Consider the following 20,014-nt stretch of genomic DNA (forward strand, 5'->3'; position numbering starts at 1 on the left):
TTAAAAAAACCTACGCAAATGAGATCTTAACAGGCTCTGCCTCTGATGCCACCTGATGTTAGGCAGCTATCCTATAAGTCAATGTTCAATCCTTTAAATAGGCCTTAAGACATGACTCGGATATTAAATAATCCAGCATCTCATCTGCAGACAGCTGTTTCAGGGTGATTGCCCCTCATCAGTGCAGAGCAGAGAGTACTAGCTTAACTGGGTGAGAGGCCTAAGTCAGGATTTGTGTGGCACTATCTCTGCTTATGGAGAGCACCTAAGCAGCATGGGGAGTCTTATAGACCAGGCAATGACATGATGAGAAGTGGAATAAATGGTGAAATGAGTGATGAAAATTGCCTACATATGTACATTTGACTTATGAGAGCCCTGCTTTTTGTTTAGTAGTACACTAAGTACACAGTAGTAAACTAACATGTCTATTTTTTTTTCCCCAACAGTCTTTGAAGCCATCAAATCATGCCACTATCCAGAGTATTGTGAGAGCTGTTGGTGTGGTTCCTGGTATCCCAGAACCCTGTTGTGTCCCGGAAAAGATGTCTTCTCTCAGCATCCTCTTTTTTGACGAAAACAAAAATGTTGTCCTCAAAGTATATCCCAACATGACAGTAGAGTCTTGTGCCTGCAGATAACATCTCAGATCTTCACAGGCATCCAAAGCAATCTTCATATTTGCACTTTCAAAATACCATTCGTAAAATATTCACGTCTACCAGGGACAGCAATGCAGAAGAATCTAAACACTGGTGATGGACCTCTGGACCTCTGCTACATGCAAGTCATACTGGACAGATCAGTGCCCATAGTGTAAACTAGCATGTAGAACATGAAGATAAGCTCCTGTCTAATATAAGCTCTGCAGAAAGTAGGAGTTCTTATGACTTTTCCAAAGACGCATTTATTTTTTTACCGGAAAAAAAAACTAACTCAAACCGACGAAGCTGTAAAGTGCCTTCAGACTCTTGAGTGTTCAACTTGGCTATGATGTTCTTCTCATATAGAAATATATATACACAGTCCATACATTTCTGTGTCTGTTACACATATCTGTTGCCATAGAACGAACAGTAAGTGACAGAGTTGCCTCTTAGAAACTCTGATGGAGTATGAAGCGTTCTTCACTGCATGATAGCAAGTGTAAATAATTTGAGGACATACATTATTGGACGTGGTTCTTAACAAGTTTGTGTAACATAATTGGAAACGTTGATTTTTATTTCAATTTTTTGTTAACCAGCACTTTTTTAATAGTGTAAACAAATGGTATAATGGACATGATGAAAAAAGTGTAAAATAAACCATATTTAATTTTGTTATACTGTATCACAAAAAATAAATCTGCCTGCTGCTTCTGTCCAAGAACGCAGAATGTATTTCCATAGGTATGTTTTTATTTTGCCTTGTTAGACCACTATGTGTCAAGAATAAGCTAGTTAAACTCTAGTTATTAAAGTGGAACTCAGCCCCAATATTAATAAGTGAAAAACTGGACACAGTATGGACACTAGGTGCTGTACTTCTTTAATAGTGCCCCTCAGAAGACATTCTTGTCCTGCTTAGATCCATGGCCCCATAGAACAGTGACAACAATGCTGCATATTACAAGGGTTGCAGCAGTGGTTGTCAGAACTACACCCCGTTATCAGATCAACAAGAGTGCCATGCAGCTATTGGCTGTAGTTGCAGAGCTCCTCCAACATTGCTTCCACTCTACTGATGTGTGCGTTGTCCTATGTTACTGCGGCTGCAACTACCACATGTATTGCAGCTTCAACCAATAACTTTTAGGATTTCAAAATGGAGTGTGCTTTTGATAACTACCACTGCCAACATTGTAAAGTACCATCAACATTGTCCTGAGGGACCATTGATCCATACATTACAAAGACAACCACCTAAGGCCACTCTTAAAGTGTACTTCCAGTTTTGCTGCTGACTACATCTTTTGACAAAAGTTTAAAAGTAATTTTTTTAGGAAAGCGGAAGGTCTGGGTTTCCCATGTCTTATGCAATGTGTAATAGAGGTACCCTTTAAAGAAATACAGCAGCTAGTATATGATTTGCCCATCGTGGTGTCAGTTTATCAGTTATTTATTTTTGCCGGAGTACCACTTTAAGGCTAAGTTCACGCCACATTTTTTACTACACTAAAAGGGGCTGTCCCACAACTTATTACCCATCCACTTGGTAATAAGTGTCTGATCATGGGGTCCTCACTGATGGGACCTCCATAACCACACGAAGACGGCCACTCTATTCAAAGTCTAAGCGACTGAATAGCCAAGCTCTTTCTCCTGTAGATGGAATGAAGTGGCAATGCGTATGTGGTGGGACCCCCAGCAATCAGACACTTATCACCTATCATGTAGACAGGTGATATGCTGTGATTGTGGAGCAGCTCCTTTAAGGTATGGGTCATTTTTCCTATTTTTATTTGCTTATCAACAATTATAACTGTATGCCATTGACTTTCATTTAAATAAAATGTAAAAAGTACACATGTATTCTGAAGGATGGAGCAAATGTGCGAACATAGCCTCTGTGTTGTTGAGGTAAGTATCTATCTATACAGTGATACAGTGTATTCCATACACTTAGTAAAACCTACTGTCGACAAATGGCAATGGTAAGACATGGGGTCATTTATCAAACTGGTGTAAAGTAGAACTGGCTTAGTTGCCCATAGCAACCTTTGGAAAATGAAAGGTGGAATCTGATTGGTTGCTACGGGCAACTAAGCCAGTTCTACTTTACACCAGTTTGATAAATGACCCCAAAAGTCTCCAGTCTGCTACAGTATGTTTAAGAAAATGTAGACCAAAAATCCTCTTGGGTAATTCAGTAGATGTACTACCAGAACCTAGCCTTCTTCAGCTTGGAGAGGTTTTCCAAATAGCTGCCACTGGTATAAAATAAAACTTACCAATCCCCTGCCACTCCTGCCACTTTTCTGGTGCCCCTGGTCCAGTGATGTGTCTGCTGAAGCTGGTGGTCATGTGTCGACCCGCGACATCTTCTCTGAGGTCCAGTAAACACAGACCAGAATGGGACCAGGGAAGGATGAGCAACGTAGCGGCTGCGGATTGGTAAGGTGAGTATTCATTGTCAGTAGATAATTTTGTGGGGATGGAAAGTTTTATTATTATTATTTATTTGAAAGCGCCATTACTTTCATGGTGCTATACATCAAGAGGGGTTGACACATACATAATACAAAAATATAAGAAACAGACTGGTACAAAGGGGGAGATGACCCTGCCCGCAAGAACTTACAATCTACAAGGCAGGGGAGGTGGAGAAGTACAAAAAGTCTCAAAAACACTAGGTAGGAGATTTATCTTCCCCCTTCACCTGGTTTTTGGCATAAAAAAAAAATCACAAATCTCTGGTTTGCAACCTTTTAAACACCATTCCAACTAAATTAAGTCACAATTAGTGTTTCCTGCCGGCCTCACTAATTTCTTAAAAGGAGAGGGGGGCATGGGCGAGGTTATTGGCACCAGCACATCTAGAATCATTTACTCCAGTTTTCTGCCGTAAATGATGGCTGAAATCTATGCTAGCTACGAGCTGACTGCTGTATTTAATTTATGACAGGGCAGGAGCCTCACCATATATAAAGTGCCCCCTAGGGTGGCACATTTACTATCAAGACTGGCTATATATGTATGGCTGCAACAGATGTCACAGTGTAGGCATACAGGGACAGACGTTGTCTAAAGGCTCCCATATTTAAAAAATATACCACACAGTATACTTTTTAGGGTTGATTTTGTATATATAATTACGTTTTTCTATACAGTTAACATATAGCGGTCAGGCGGATATTTGGCATCCGTCATATGAATGGTGCCCTTAGGAGCTTTCCAAAATACTCATAACCATAAGTGTCTTCAGTTCCAGCGTAATATATTATGGGAAAATATTGCATATATCTGCAAATGGATGAAAGGAGGTGTCTGCCTCTGACTCAAGTAGCGTATGGCCTCTTCCACACGTCCGTATTGCTTTGCGGTCTATTTTAAACGGATCAGTTTTTCAGTTTTTTTGTTTCAGTAGTGTTTCCGTTTCGTTTTGCCTTTCCGTTTTTCCGTTTGTTATCCATTTTTTGCGGATCGGAAACGGAAGCATACAATAATGTTTAAACAAAAAGTACATAAAAAAATTGGGTTGGGCATAACATTTTTAACTAGATGGTTCCGCAAAAACAGAACAGATACGGAAGACATACGGATGCATTCCGTTGTTTTTTTTGCAGAATCATTGACTTGAATGGAGCCACGGATCGTTATTTGCAGGTAATAATCGAACAAGTTCTATCTTTCAGCGGAACGGAAATACGGAAACGGAATGCATACGGAGTACATTCTCAGTTTTTTTTTGCGCAACCATTGAAACGAATGGTTCAGCATACGAACCGCAAACGGGATCCGTTTGTGTGCAAGAGGCCTTATGTCTTCCGTATCCATTTAGTTTTTGCTGAACCATCTTTTGAAAATGTTATGCCCAGCCCAATTTTTTTTATGTACTTACTGTATAAACATTGTATGCTTTAGTTTCCGTTTGTGAGCCGCAAAAAACGGATCACAAATAAAATGGCAAAACATAAGCTGAACGGAAACGGAAAAATGGATCTGTTTAAAACGGACCGCAAAACCATGCGGTCGTGTGCAACAGGCCTAAGATTTACGTTGCATTTATTATCGGAGGTTTTATGTGGTGTATACATTCATGGTACTAGAAGTCTTAGGTGATTTTAAGAGTTCTCCACCTAAATGGTCATTTCTACAATATACAGTACATATGTGACATGTTCTCTGTACTTAATAATAAATATAATGATGACAGGTTATGTTGTGTGTACATTACTTACGTTGCCACCGTTACAACTAAAACGAATATTGTAGATCTGCATTTAAATGTCTTGTAAATTGCAAGAACCGGCCTTGTTGGCCATAGCAACCTATTACAGTACAGCTTTCATTTTTCCAGCTTGAGAAAGAGAACTGAGCTTTGATTTGCTGCTGTGGGCAACATTGGCATTAGACAGTTTTGATAAGTGATTGTTTGCACCAAAATAGATATTTGAATTGAGCGATATCCATAAGAAATTAGCCTAGAATTTCCACGTGTAGTGAGACCATAAAAGTATATGTAGAAATCCTTTCACAGGCCCCAATGTCATCTGATATGTCCGTCAAATATATCAGTAAGAAGGCCACATCAGTTGCTTGGGGTCTAGCAGCCAGGTCCTGTACACAATGTACAAGATAAAGGACAGATCCGGGAAGCTAATGTAGGACAAGAGAGGGGCAAGGGGTTGTCAGGGCACAACTCCTATGCCCTTCTGAATGATATGTTTTATCAAGAAGATGGTAGCATTGTATTAGGCTACTTTCACACTTGCGGCAGAGAGATCCGGCAAGCAGTTCCGTCGCCGGAACTGCCTGCCGGATCAGGCAAAATGTATGCTAACTGATGGCATTAGTAAGACTGATCAGGATCCTGATCAGTCTTAAAAATGCCTGATCAGTCGAAAAAATGCATTGAAATGCCGGATCCGTCTTTCCGGTGTCATCCGGCAAAAACGGATCCGGCATTTATTTTTTCACCTTTTTTTCAGTCTGCGCATGCGCATACCGGAAGGACGGATCCGGCATTCCGGTATTCTGAATGCCGGATCCGGCACTAATACATTCCTATGGGAAAAAATGCCTGATCCGGCATTCAGGCAAGTCTTCAGTTTTTTTAGCCGGAGATAAAACCGTAGCATGCTACGGTTTTCTCTTTTGCCTGATCAGTCAAAACGACTGAACTGAAGACATCCTGATGCAAACTGAACGGATAGCTCTCCATTCAGAATGCATGGGGACATACCTGATCAGTTCTTTTCCGGTATAGAGCCCCTGTGACGGAACTCTATGCCGGAAAAGAACAACGCAAGTGTGAAAGTAGCCTTACCCTATAACATGCACATTTCTAAAAACTTTAAAATGACATATGATTGACCTATTCAGCCTATTTACAACCCACAATGGAGAGGCCCTGGGTCCATGCTGGTGTTCCTTCTGAATATTCTGTTCCCCCCTTCAGGAATCTGTATTTTTTTTTAACTGTATACTGTATATGCTATGAGATAGCCTATAGTTGCTCTGGCTAAGGAACTGTATTGACTCATGAGCACTTTCAAGAAGAGAGAGATTTGGGTTTGGGTAAGAGGCGAAAAGGCAAGTAACTGAAATGCCTTGCATCTGTGGTCCAGGGGTGAAACTTTGGTAGTTGCCTCCAGATCCTGATGCCAAGCCCGTCTGCTACATAATATGCAAGTATTTTAACTGGTCCATGATAGGTGGGAGCCCAGTTACATTTTTCCTATAGGGTCTCAGAAGCTTCAAGTTATCCCTCTCATAAGCAGAATACAGTTGCCATTTATGATACCAGTATTCTGTGAAGGACTGTACTGGTGGCCATTGAAACAGTTTTCCAGTGTCCTATCCAGAATACAAGTGACATAGATACCCCCAGTTTACCACACATCTAATGATAATGAATCCATAAGATACAAGACCTGTCCACTAGAGCTTACAATCAGTTTGCTTTTATGGCTTATATTTGAGCAGGTAATTTGTTTATTTTTAGTCTATTTTACTATCACTTCTTGGTTTTGTAGTTTGCATTACATTTTGTGTCATGACTCTTTTTTGTTCACCTTTTCTAGTACCAGCTGTATCTGAACGTCTTCTAGTTTTCATTAGAGGGGAAATGCATTGAGAAGACAGTGGGAACACTGTGCATAGTGATGTTCATACGTGTACATATTTGTTATTGTGCATTTTAATTATAAATCTCAATAAATCTTTGAGCAATTTCTATCTGTCTTCAATGTTTTTCATTATATACATCAATGATACACTTGGTTAAATAGCAATTCAAGTCTGAATTTCTAAAATAGGAGTTTTGTGATAATACAACAGTGGAGCTTGGGTATTCAGCTTCCTCTGGCTGTCAGGCCATGCCAGTAGTGTTCCAACTGCTGGAGAGACGCTACGTTAGATTGTAAGCTCATTTGGTCAGGGCTCTCGTGTCAGGTTTAAGTTTCCTTATATACTGTATTTTGTTGAACTATATCATGCGTTCTAAATGAAACTTAATAGGAATGACAACCATAAATATTTATGTAATAATTTATTAGGAATTGCATTGTATTGTAAGATTGTACAAATGCAGAGTTACCATCACATTCTAATGTTATACAAAAACACTACGACTACTGGAGGCAAAGTTCCCTTCTTCTTTTGGCATCATGAAAAAATGTAGACTTCTAATGCTGGTTCAAATACCTGAGTCTGATCTGAAAAGGACAACACAAACTGCCATATAGAGCAGATATACCGGTAACTATATAGACTGCCATAGATTTATCCACATAACTGCAAATACTGAAAGTCAATTGTAGGCTTAGGCTACACAGCAACTTGTAGTCATGCAACATAAGATCGCAATGTCGTCTGCTACATCACACCTAATGATAGTGAACTCTGTAATATATTTTATCATCACCCCCCCCCCTCCCACACAGACACTGCACTATTCCCTATCTAATTAGACTACACCAGAAAGATCAGCTTATAGTAGACAGAGGGAAGAGTGACCAGAGATGACTGCAACATCTAGTGAGTGAGTTATTTCACCTCTAAGCTGGATAATTTTTCACCTAATAATATAGCTCTGGGTTGAGATAAATCTCCTAGTAGTAGCTGCAGCCGCATCTGATCTGTGTCTGCTTCCGCAGCTCGTCCTCCTCCTTCCCTCCCCATAGACTTCATAGGATTATGTATACACTTCCATGTACGGATTTGCTCAGTCATTTCAGAGACAGTGATCAGGGCGGGGGAGGGTGGAATAAGTGTAGAAACAGGCACTTTTTAAATTAGATATATTATAAAGTTCACTATTATCACATACTATTGCATTATGAAAAATAAAATAAAAGGTTAGGTACGCATTAATGTTGTGCAGCCACAAGTCACCATGTAGTTCAAATCTTATCTTGTTGAGGTAGTAAATATATTAGATGGCCATGAGACTGCTATACAGTCTACTACAATTGTACATTTGTACTGTTTGTTGAGGCTAAAGTATTTACATACTATTGACTGTATTTGATTGTCAGTTTAATATACTGTCAGCCATAAATACTGAAAAGTGTTATAGGCATATAAAAAGATGGCTAAAGCTGCATTCTAACAATGTTGTTCATTCAGAAAACCAGGAAGCGAGATTTGTTCACACAAATCCTATTTCAGCAGCCATATTGAACTGCAATTTTGATTGGACTTTTTCATTGTTACCCATACAAAGATTATATAAATACCCCTAATAGTGCTAAATGGCAATTTTCTGCAGGTGAGGAGAAGCAGTCACTGTACCTCATTATAATCAGTACACCACTGCTTTTTCATATTTGGTCTTATTCTGGTTTTGAGTGGCTGTCCTGACATATTTGTAAATGCTGATTATATCACAGTCTGGGCCATGTTTTATGATATATATGTTCAACACACAGTTCACCTTCAAAACATAATCCATCTTTGCGAACTATCCAAAGTCAAAGGAAGTCCATATAAACATTGTGGCCAACAACAATACTCCAGAGAAACTATGACGTTTGACAACCAATGTCCTCCAAAATGTTCTTCAGAAATCTTGATCCCATCCAGACTTCTCATCAGGGGGTATTTCATCATCTGGTGGATAGTTGTCAAAATAGCTGTGATCCATAGGTCCGTCAAGCTAGAGATTTAAAATAAAGTCAAATATAGGTCATGGTTAGAGATTGTGAATTCTTTTCATTGCTGTTTTTTCCCAAAATGGTGTAAAATGTGCCATAAATTGTATAACAAAACTTTTTAAGAATATTTTCTTATTCCTTCCCTGCATCTAAAATAAACAAAATTAAGCAACTATGCAAATAGTCCTGATTAAAATTATTTTAAAAATTATTTTTTTCTACACTGAAGAGAAGTAACTAAAACCATCAAGTAATGTTATGAACCTGTATTGCAACAATGCTAGGTTTTATATCTGTTGACTACATAGGCAGTGTCAATCACAGGTAAAGTTTTACTAGTAAATCCTAGAGTAACAACTTTATTAGGGACAATAACATTCAAACTGTTGTAATAATATATATTATTAAAGAAGTTTTTCACCTTTCTTATATTCATGACTTATCCTCCAGATTGGTTTCAGACTGGTGAGGGTCTGACACCAGAAGCCCCCACCAATAAGCTATTTGTAGCAGCTGCTGGCACTAAAAACAGTGGATGGAGCCAGAAGCAAAAGGCTCCATCCACTGTGTAGTGGTGATTAGCTGATTTGTAGAGGTTTGATGCTGATATTCATGAGGAGTTGAAAAACCCCTTTAAGATGTAACTGTTGAAAATTACGACATGACTGGATACTTTACCTCTGGTTTTAAGGGTGATGGAACATTTCTCAAACTCAATCCTTCCCAGTTAAAACCGTTAAACCATCTAACAAAACAAGAATTTGTTAAATCATAAATAAAGCCAAAAATGTAATTTTTGTGTTTCTGAATGCTTATGTACATAAATTATATGAAGTTTTTCTCCTCTAGGAAGTAACTGGCAGCCAACATTACTAGTCACATTAGCTGCTGTTTCTGTGGATAGCCATAAATATCAGAAGTGGTAATATGAAGTGGATATGAAATACATTTCAGAAGTGGTTCAGAGTTAAATCTGACATCTCGATCTAAAGCCATTCCTGTGTTCTCTTAAGTAGTCATCTAAGCTCAATTATGATCAAATAAATATTGATCAACTGTGTGCGGCGCTAGACTTTTATCTGTAACCAGACGTATAAAAGCGTCGGGTTACATCACGATCTGCCCGAGGGACGTGCCGCCGCCGATCGTTGTGACTGCGCTGTCATTAGACAGCTGCGGTCACAGGGATATGTGCCGTGGCCAGCTGGAGCAGTTTGGCTGTAATACACGCTTGTAGCACTCTGCTACAAGTGTGTATTACATGGAAGTTGAAAGAGCTTTTTCTTATGCAAGACCGCCACCTGCTGGCTTTAAAATGAAATGTCAGCCTGCAGGCTGGGAATGAACCTTTTTCCTGTCTTGACTGTGGCAGAAAGGGTTTAATTCACTTAAAATAAAAGTAAATAAAAAAGAAATATAAAAAAAGAAATAAAAAATGTAAAAGATATAGCAATAGTATTAGGAATAGTAATTAGACTACGTACACACGCATACAAACATCCTGCCATTTTTTCGTTCATAAAAAAAATATATATATATATATATTTTTTTTAATTTTTTATTTATTCGTTTTAGCAATAGTATAGTGGAATTTTATTTTAAAAATCTAGGTATTTGTTTTATCTATATTTTGTATAGCAGGGTTTTTTTTTATGCGTAAAATATACAAAAATATTAAAAAATACAAATAAAAAACCCTTAAAATGTCCAAATTTACCCAAGATAAATACCTTAGGCGAATAACATAAAAAAAAGTCCCTTTAAAGGGGCTTGTAGCATTTTGGCGCTGTGCAAGATTGTTCTGACAGTTGACAGTACGGTGCTATAGAGCCAGCAATAGAAAAATAGGACCCCAAAATCCAAAATGCGCTCCAGTCTTTTGAAGTCTTGCAGCAGTCCCAGCCAGTAGATAAATTACATAAATAGCGTCCATTTTCAGGGTACAAGCGTATGGGAATGGTTTTAGAAATGTTTTGTCTTTAAATCTTTTGTAATTGTTAGAAAAAAAATTATAAGAAATAAAAATATTTTTTCATAATTTTCACAGTTTTTCATTAAATATATATATTTTTTTATATATTATATCCATCATCTAATGGCACAAAAGAAAGGTCTAATGTGTCCCGAGAAAAATAATATTAAATACATGTAGGCTTGCTCAGAAATTAATCAGTCATTTGCAGTTAGATAGACGCATTGCTACAACTGGAAAACTGGCCTGGTAAGGAAGGGAGATAAACACTCCGGTAATGAAGTGGTTAAGCTTAGTGTCACAGATTTGACTGCAAATGGCATTCTGTATGTAATGCATAGAAGCTACCGAAGGTAAACAGTTCAACTTTTTTTTATAAAACCCAATTATAAGTTTTTCAGCCCAAAAAATTGATTATATGCATTTCAGTAAAAATGCCTATGGTGTTCAACGGATTGATATATAGTTTTGTGGAAACAGATTCAGTATAAGGGCTCATTCAGACGGCCGTATGAATGAGTCTGCATCCATTTTGCAATTTTGCGGAACGGGTGCGTACCCATTCATTTCAATGGGGCTGCAAAAGATGTGGACAGCACACTGTGTGCTGTCCGCTTCCGTGGTTCTGTTCTGCGGCTCCGCGAAAAGATAGAACATGTCCTATTCTTGTCCGCAATCATGGACAAGAATAGGCATTTTCTATTATGGTTGCGGCCATGTGCGGTTCGCAAATTGAAGAACGCACACAGCCCGTATCCGTGTTTTGTGGATCCGCAAAGCACTACGGCCATCTTAATCGGCCCTAAACTGTATTTATTCATTTAAATTCCTGCTCATTCTGGGCTTTGAATTCAAAGAGGGCGGTCCTATCAGTGATTGACAGCTATCTCTGTATACACAGCCATAGAGGGAAGGCTGTCAGTCACTGATAGGACCGTCTCCTGGACTTGAAAGCCCAGAATGAGCAGGAATTTAAATGAATAAAATGCAAGTTATGCTGAATCTTTTCCTACAAATCTATATATCAATCTGCTCAGTTCCTCCTGCTCTATGACATGCTGCCTGCTTCTCAGACACTATGGGGCGCTGGCCTCTTTATCACTTTGGCGGATCCAGCGCCTCTTCTAAATATAAGACCGCTTCCTAGCTTTCATACATTTAGACCGTTTTCTATGCCTGAAACAGGTGTAGAAAATGGTAAATGAGACAGGCCTATCTGGCCCATCCCCTTCCCCACCCACACCACGCCCACTTTTTTAGATCTAATGTGAGCGGGGAGAAGTCGCAGATTGTGGTGCAACTAACCATTGTGCCGCAATCTGCACCTGAAATTATTTCAGCTTGATGAAAAGTTTTAGGAAGGTGTGGGAAAAAATACTATGAAGTAAGAATACTTTTGAAAATAGAAGTGTTAATAGGTTAAATTTAAATTCCTTCAGCAACAACCCCAAACATACAGTCAATGTCATTAAGAACTATATTCAGTTTAAAGAATAAGAAAGAGTCCTGGAAGTGATGATAAGTTCCCCAGAGAGCCCTCATCTCAACATTAGAGATGAGCGAATCGACTTTGGATGAAACATCCGAAGTCAATTCACATAAAACTTCATTCCAATACTGTACAGAGCAGGAGCAAAATTACGGAACGGATGCGGACCCATTTTCCGGATGTGTGAATGGACCCTTAGATTTCTCTTTTGTTCATTTATTTAGCATTAACACTTCTAACCAAGCATTAAGCATTCTTACTTTGCAGCATTTTTCACACACCTGCCTAAAGCTTTTGCACAGTACTGTATATACCCGTTTTTGTTTTAATCTTTGTAAATTTGCTTATGTATTGTATATCTTCAGTGCACTTGGAAAGTCATGAGACCCTTTCAGTTATTACACATCTTATGTTGCAGCCTTGTGCTAAAATAAAAAATAAATTTAAGTTTCCTGTCAATCTGCACTCTATCCCTGTTAATAAAAAAATATGAAAATAGAATTCGGAATTTTAGAAATGTTTGTAAATGTATTAAAAAGGACAAACAAAAATTTGGCATGTACATACAGTAGGTATTCAGATCCTTTGCTAATACACTTGAAATTTAGCTCTGGGCGTCTCATTTCTGGAGAAGGATACAAAAAAATCTGGTGCACTGAAAGTTCCCAAGAGCACAGAGGCCTGTATAATTCTTAAATGGCAGAAGTTTGGAACAACCAGGTCTCTTCCTAAAGCTGGCTGCCCCACCAAACTAAGTAATTATTAATGGTTAATATATACAGGTTACGCAACACAAAAACAAATAATGGCCCACTCAACATAGTGCAACCAAACTATACCAAAAAAGCTTAGTCTAAAATGGCTCAAAAATAATAATCTTTTTTAAATGCATATATAAAACATGATAAAAATAGAGACAAAAGAGAGAAAAATTAAAGTGCGGTATACACCTGAGGGAAAATATAGTTGGGCTCTCAATGCAGAGGGGAGTACAGTAGCTATACATCACTTAACCATCAAATGATAGTCAATGGAAACAAATGAGGTATATAAAAGCATCAAGACCTGTGTCTATATAATCAAATGCATTTAATCCCTCTCTCAAAGAGATGACAAACAATGTGTAAAACCAGTCCTTACATACCCATGAGTGGGACAATCACCTCAGGAGAACTGTACACCCTGACGCGCGTTTCGGCAAAACACCTTCAAGCTAAGTAATTAGCAGAAAAGGGCCTTGGTAAGAGAGGTGACCAAGAGCTCAATGCTGTGTGCACATGGGAAAAACTTCCAGAAGGTTAACATCACTGCAGCATTCCATCAATCTGTGCTTTATGACAGAATGACCAGAAAGAAGACACTCCGCAGTAAAAGACACATGAAAACTTGCAAAAAAGGACTCTCATACTTTGAGAAACTAGATTCTCTCCTTGGTTGAAACCAAGATTGAACTTTTTGCCTCTAAGCGTTATGTTTGGAGGAAACCAGGCATGGGCCAATACCATCCTTACAGTGAAGTATGGTGGTGCCAGCATCATGCTGGGGGTGTTTTTCATCGGCTGGGACAGGGAAACTGGTCAGAGTTGAATGGAGCAAAGTTTAAAGATATTATTAATGAAAACCTTATCCAGAGAGCTCTGGACCTCAGACTGGGCTGAAGGTCAACAAGAGAATGACTCTAAGCACACAGCCAAGACAACACAGGAGATGCTTAGGGACAACTCTTTGAATGTCCTTGAGTGGGCCAGCCAGAGCCCTGACTTGAACCCAAGCGAACATCTCGGGAGAAACCGAAAATAAAAGCTGTCCACCAATGGTCCCCACCTGACTTGAGGAGATCTGGAGAGAAGAATGGCATAAAATCCCCAAATCCAGATGTGCAAACCTTGTGACATCATACCAAAGAAGACGGAAGGCTGTACTCACTGCTAAAGGTGCTTCAAGTACTGAGTAAAGGGTCTGAATACTTATGTCAATGCAATATTTTAGTTTTTCCTTTTCAATAAATTAACACAGATTTCTAACATTCTGTTTTCACTTTGTCATTATGAGGTACTGAGTGTAGAATGATGCACAAGGCTGCAACATATCAAACTGTGAAAAAAGTGAAAGTGAATTGTAGGGACTCGCAGTATAGAGGCAACAACAGGTTCTTTGGACCAAACAGTTCAGTGTTTTATTCACACTTTAGGCAAGTGACAAAACAAGCAGTCATATTCAAACAAAAAGTCACCTTGCGGTGGTGGTAATTCACAATGCGGCAATTCTGCCTCAAAGAGTCCTTGCTGATAGCAGCACCAACCTGTTTTCACGCCAAACAGGTTGCAAGCCTTCATCCAGACACAAGGCTCCCAGATCCCAACACAGAGACATGGCTTCTGAGCCCAGCTGCCGATTTAAGGACAGCCAAGTGCTGCCAAAACCCGGACCAGCATTTAGCCGAGAGATTCTAGTGTCCACTTGATAGCCAGGCACTCTCTCTCCACTATATTATACTGGGTCTCGGCTGGGATGAGCGTACGGCTGAGAAAGACAACGGGATGCTCCTCCCCGTTGACTTCCTGAGACAGTACAGCACGAGGCCTACTTCGGAGGCATCGGTCTGTACTATAAACTCCCTTTTGAAGTCGGGTGTCACCAAAACCGGTGACCCGCACAGGGCTGACTTCAAAGCGGAGAAAGCCTCTTCCGCCCGATCATCCCAGCGAACCATCATTGACTTGTGTCCCTTCAAGAGACCTGTAAAGGGCGCGGCTAGAGTAGGAAAGTGGGGAACAAACCTCATGTAATAGCCCACCATTTTGTCGTGGGGCACTGGTTGTAATACAGCTGGTTTAATGTACGACATACAATCGTGCCTGAAAAATGCAGAAACCAAAAATATTGGTGTTCATGGCATCCTCCACCAATTGTAGGGACTCGCTCTGGTAGACAGGATTAGCGGACGCAGTATAGAAGCAACAACAAGTTCTTTGGATCAAACAGTTCTGTTTTTTTCACACTTTAGGCAAGTGACAAAACAAGCAGTCATATTTAAACAAAAAGTCACCTTGCGGAGTTGGTGGTAATTCACACAATGCAGCAATTCTGCCTCAAAGAGTCCTTGCTGATAGCAGCAACCAACCTGTTTTCACGCCAAACAAGTAGCAAGCCTTCCTCCAGACACAAGGCTCCCAGATCCCAACACAGAGACATGGCTTCTGAGCCCAGCTGCCTATTTAAGGACAACCAAGTGCTGCCAAAACCCGGACCGGATTTTAAAGGTATTTGACCTCACCTGGCTGTAAATCAGCCCAGCAGCACATGCTAGGAGGAAAATACCTGTTTTCCCAGACGAAACCTCTCACTGTGTCACAGAATATACAGTGGGGAAAATAAGTATTTGATACACTGGCAATTTTGCAAGTTTTCCCACCTACAAAGAATGGAAAGGTCTGTAATTTTTATCGTAGGTACAATTCAACTGTGAGAGACAGAATTTAAAAATAAAATCCAGAAAATCGCATTGTATGATTTTTAAATAATTAATTTGCATTTTATTGCATGAAATAAGTATTTGTTTGCAATTACAGAGATCAGACTTTCCTGTAGTTCTTGACCAAGTTTGCACACACTGCAGCAGGGATTTTGACCCACTCCTCAATGCAAATCTTCTCCAGATCTTTCCGGTTTTGGGGCCGTCTCTGGGCTACATTGAGTTTCAGCTCTCTCCAAAGATTTTCGATTGGGTCTAGGTCTGGAGACTGGCTAGGCCACTCCAGGACCTTGAAATGCTTCTTACAGAGCCACTCCTTAGTTGCCCTGGCTGTGTGTTTCGGGTCATTATCATGCTGGAAAATCCAGCCAAAATCCATCTTCAATGCTCTTACTGTTAGCCAAAATCTTATGATACATGGCCCCATCCATTCTCTCTTCAATATGGTGCAGTTGTCCTGTTCCTTTTGCAGAAAAGGACCCCCAAAGCATGATGTTTCCACCCCCATGCTTCATGGTTGGGATGGTGTTCTTGGGGTTGTACTTATCCTTCTTCTTCCTCCAAACACGGCAAGTGGAGTTGATACAAAAAAGTTCTATTTTAATCTCATCTGACCACAGATCATCCAGATGGTCATTGGGGAACTTCATATGGGCCTGGACATATGCATGCCCTGCAGGATTTTAATCCATGACGGCGTAGTGTGTTACTAACGGTAATCTTTGAGATCTTTGTGGTGCCAGATCTCCTCAGGTCATTGACCAGGTCCTCCTGTATAGTTCTTGGATGATTCCTGACCTTTTCAGAATCATCCTTACCCCATGAGGTGAGATCTTGCATGGAGCCCCAGACCAAGGAAGATTAATAGTCATCTTATGTTTCCTCCATTTTCTAATAATTTTGCCAACAGTTGCTGCCTTCTCACCAAGCTGCTTGTCCTGTAGCCCATCCCAGCCTTGTGCAGGTCTACAATTTTGTCCCTCGTGTCATTAGACAGCTCTTTGGTCTTGCCATGGTGGAGAGGTTACAGTGTGAATGATTGAGTGAGTGTGTGAACAGGTGTCTTTAATACAGGTAACGAGGTCAGACAGGTGCAATCAATACAGGTAATGAGTGCAGAGTTGGAGGGCTTCTTAAAGAAAAATGAACAGGTCTGTGAAAGCCAGAATTCTTGCTGGTTGGTATGTGATCAAATACTTATTTCATACAATAAAATGCAAATTAATTATTTAAATATCATACAATGTGATTTTCTGGACTTTCTTTTAATTTCTGTCTCTCACTGTTGAAGTGTACCTACGATGAAAATTACAGACATCTCCATTCTTTGTAGGTGGGAAAACTTGCAAAATCACCAGTGTATGAAATAGTTATTTTTCCCACTGTATATATAGCATTATAAAACAGACAGTCCAGTATCCATTTTCTTTTAATTTGCTGACTAGTGACTTGAAGGCATCCAAAGCAGTGTCTGGGAATTTGCTGATGACACAATATTACGTAAGCTTACAGCAGGGTGTTTTTTGTCTATCAAGTTATTGGGAAAATCTGCCAAAGCAAACAAGATATTGTCATGTATGAAAAAGAGGTGCAGACTTGTGGGATGAAACAATTTGGACTCATAGGATAGGCCTTATGGTAAACGAACAATGCATATTTTCCTTTTCCCAGTTCTGGAAGCAGTTTCTGTAGACATTTTTCATGTTTTGTTACATTACAGCCTTAAGTTCAATGTTTTGTTAATCAGAATTTTATGTGATGGATCAGAATACAATAGGCTAAGTTGGTGAAGTGAAATGACATAAATATATAAATATTGCTTAGAAATAGAAAACAGAAAATTGGCATGTGCGTATGTATTCACCCCCTTTGTTAGGAAGCCCATAAAAAGCTCTGGTCCAACCAATTTCCTTCAGAAGTCACGTAATTAGTGAAATGATGTCCACCTGGATCTGTCATTACATATACACACCTTTTTTGAAAGGCCCCAGAGGCTGCAACACCTAAGCAAGAGGCATCACTAACCAAACACTGCCATGAAGACCAAGGAAATCTCCAAACAAGTAAGGGACAATGTTGTTGAGAAGTACAAGTCAGGGTTAGGTTATAAAAAATATCTAAATCTTTGATGATCCCCAGGAGCACCATCAAATCTATCATAACCAAATGGAAAGAACATGGCACAACAGCAAACCTGCTAATAGACGGCCGCCCACCAAAACTCAATGAGCGGGCAAGGAGGGCATTAATCAGAGAGGCAGCACAGAGACCTAAGGTAACCCCGGAGGAGCTGCAGAGTTCCACAGCAGAGACTGGAGTATCTGTACATAGGACGACAATAAGCCATTACTTTCAGCAAAAAACAAAAAGACACGTTGTGAGTAGTGTTGAGCGAACAGTTCGAGCATAGTTCGGGTCCGTACCGAATTTTGGGGTGTTCGTGACACGGACCCGAACCCGAACTTTTTCGTAAAAGTTCGGGTTCGGGTTCGTCGTTCGGCATGTATTTTGGCGCATTTTGAAAGGCTGCAAAGCAGCCAATCAACATGCATCATACTACTTGCCCTAAGATGCCATCGCAGCCATGCCTACTATTGGCAAGGCTGTGATTGGCCAAGTGCAGCATGTGACTCAGCCTCTTTATAAGCTTGTGCGCACGTCGGGACGTGCTCACTCCCGATGTGAATAGAACAGGGATAGACGCAGCTGATGCTAGGGCGAGAATAGGCAGGGATAATTGAATAACTGGAAGCAAATTTCTCTCCTCCACCTGTGATTCATCTGAACAACTGCAGCTGAGCTGCTTTTTTGATAGGGATTGGCTATTTTTAGAGTGGCCAGAGTGATTTTTCCATCCACATGTACCTGGGCTGACCGCCGGCCGCCATTTTGCGACTTGTAGTGCTGCAGCAGAAGCTGCCACAGTGTGCATTCCAAAGCTCCAAACAAGTCAGACATCTACACCTGGGATTCAGACCAATAGCGATTTAGCAGCACAGTCCAAGGCTATTTTTTTTAAAGGTTGTGCAGACCATTTTGTGGCACGTTACTGGGCTGATAGGCGGCGGCCATCTTGGGACTAGTGCTGCAGCACAATCTCTCCCAACGTCCATTAATCACTTGTAATAGTGGTCTGTGCCATAGAAATCCTACATCAGGGACTTGGGTGTGCTTGTGTCACCCCTACTAATACCAGTCCACCTGTAATCCATACAGTGAAAAGCCATAAAGTATTCCAGTGAGGGAATTTTTTTTTTATTTAAAAAAGGCCAAGTTAGTTTATCTGGCGTTCAATATACTAGATACAGTTAGGCCTGCGTTTCATACATCTGGAATTAGCAAACTAATGTGCTGGGGTTGGGAAAACATATATGTACCCATACTAGAATCTGTCAAAGAAAGCGGTACTCACATATAACAGTCATTCCATCTGTAATCCATACAGTCAAAAGACTGAAAGTATTCCAGTGAGGGAATTTTTTTTATTTAAAAAAGGCCAAGTTAGTTTATCTGGCGTTCAATATACTAGATACAGTTAGGCCTGCGTTTCATACATCTGGAATTAGCAAACTAATGTGCTGGGGTTGGGAAAACATATATGTACCCATACTAGAATCTGTCAAAGAAAGCGGTACTCACATATAACAGTCATTCCATCTGTAATCCATACAGTCAAAAGACTGAAAGTATTCCAGTGAGGGAATTTTTTTTATTTAAAAAAGGCCAAGTTAGTTTATCTGGCGTTCAATATACTAGATACAGTTAGGCCTGCGTTTCATACATCTGGAATTAGCAAACTAATGTGCTGGGGTTGGGAAAACATATATGTACCCATACTAGAATCTGTCAAAGAAAGCAGTACTCACATATAACAGTCATTCCATCTGTAATCCATACAGTCAAAAGACTGAAAGTATTCCAGTGAGGGGATTTTTTTTATTTAAAAAAGGCCAAGTTAGTTTATCTGGCGTTCAATATACTAGATACAGTTAGGCCTGCGTTTCATACATCTGGAATTAGCAAACTAATGTGCTGGGGTTGGGAAAACATATATGTACCCATACTAGAATCTGTCAAAGAAAGCGGTACTCACATATAACAGTCATTCCATCTGTAATCCATACAGTCAAAAGACTGAAAGTATTCCAGTGAGGGAATTTTTTTTATTTAAAAAAGGCCAAGTTAGTTTATCTGGCGTTCAATATACTAGATACAGTTAGGCCTGCGTTTCATACATCTGGAATTAGCAAACTAATGTGCTGGGGTTGGGAAAACATA

The 20,014-nt window shown here is 39.8% G+C and overlaps 2 protein-coding genes across 2 annotated transcripts in view; one reads left to right on the forward strand and one right to left on the reverse strand.

The window, feature by feature from the left end:
• The window catches only part of BMP3 (bone morphogenetic protein 3), a 75,449-nt gene extending 74,059 nt beyond the window's left edge, over positions 1-1,390 (forward strand). Inside the window, exon 3 of the mRNA XM_040417934.1 lies at positions 450-1,390. Coding sequence (XP_040273868.1) covers positions 450-641 — 192 coding nt within the window. The 3' untranslated portion in view covers positions 642-1,390. The remainder of the gene's footprint in view (positions 1-449) is intronic.
• Positions 1,391-8,706: 7,316 nt separating this feature from the next.
• Positions 8,707-20,014, reverse strand: part of PRKG2 (protein kinase cGMP-dependent 2) — a 174,927-nt gene continuing 163,619 nt past the window's right edge. Inside the window, exons 17-18 of the mRNA XM_040420449.1 lie at positions 9,479-9,545; positions 8,707-8,802 (exon numbers count right to left, since the gene is read on the reverse strand). Of these exons, the coding sequence (XP_040276383.1) occupies positions 8,707-8,802; positions 9,479-9,545 (163 nt within the window). The remainder of the gene's footprint in view (positions 8,803-9,478; positions 9,546-20,014) is intronic.

The sequence above is a fragment of the Bufo bufo genome, chromosome 2 (assembly GCF_905171765.1).
Source record: "Bufo bufo chromosome 2, aBufBuf1.1, whole genome shotgun sequence".
NCBI lineage: Eukaryota > Metazoa > Chordata > Amphibia > Anura > Bufonidae > Bufo > Bufo bufo.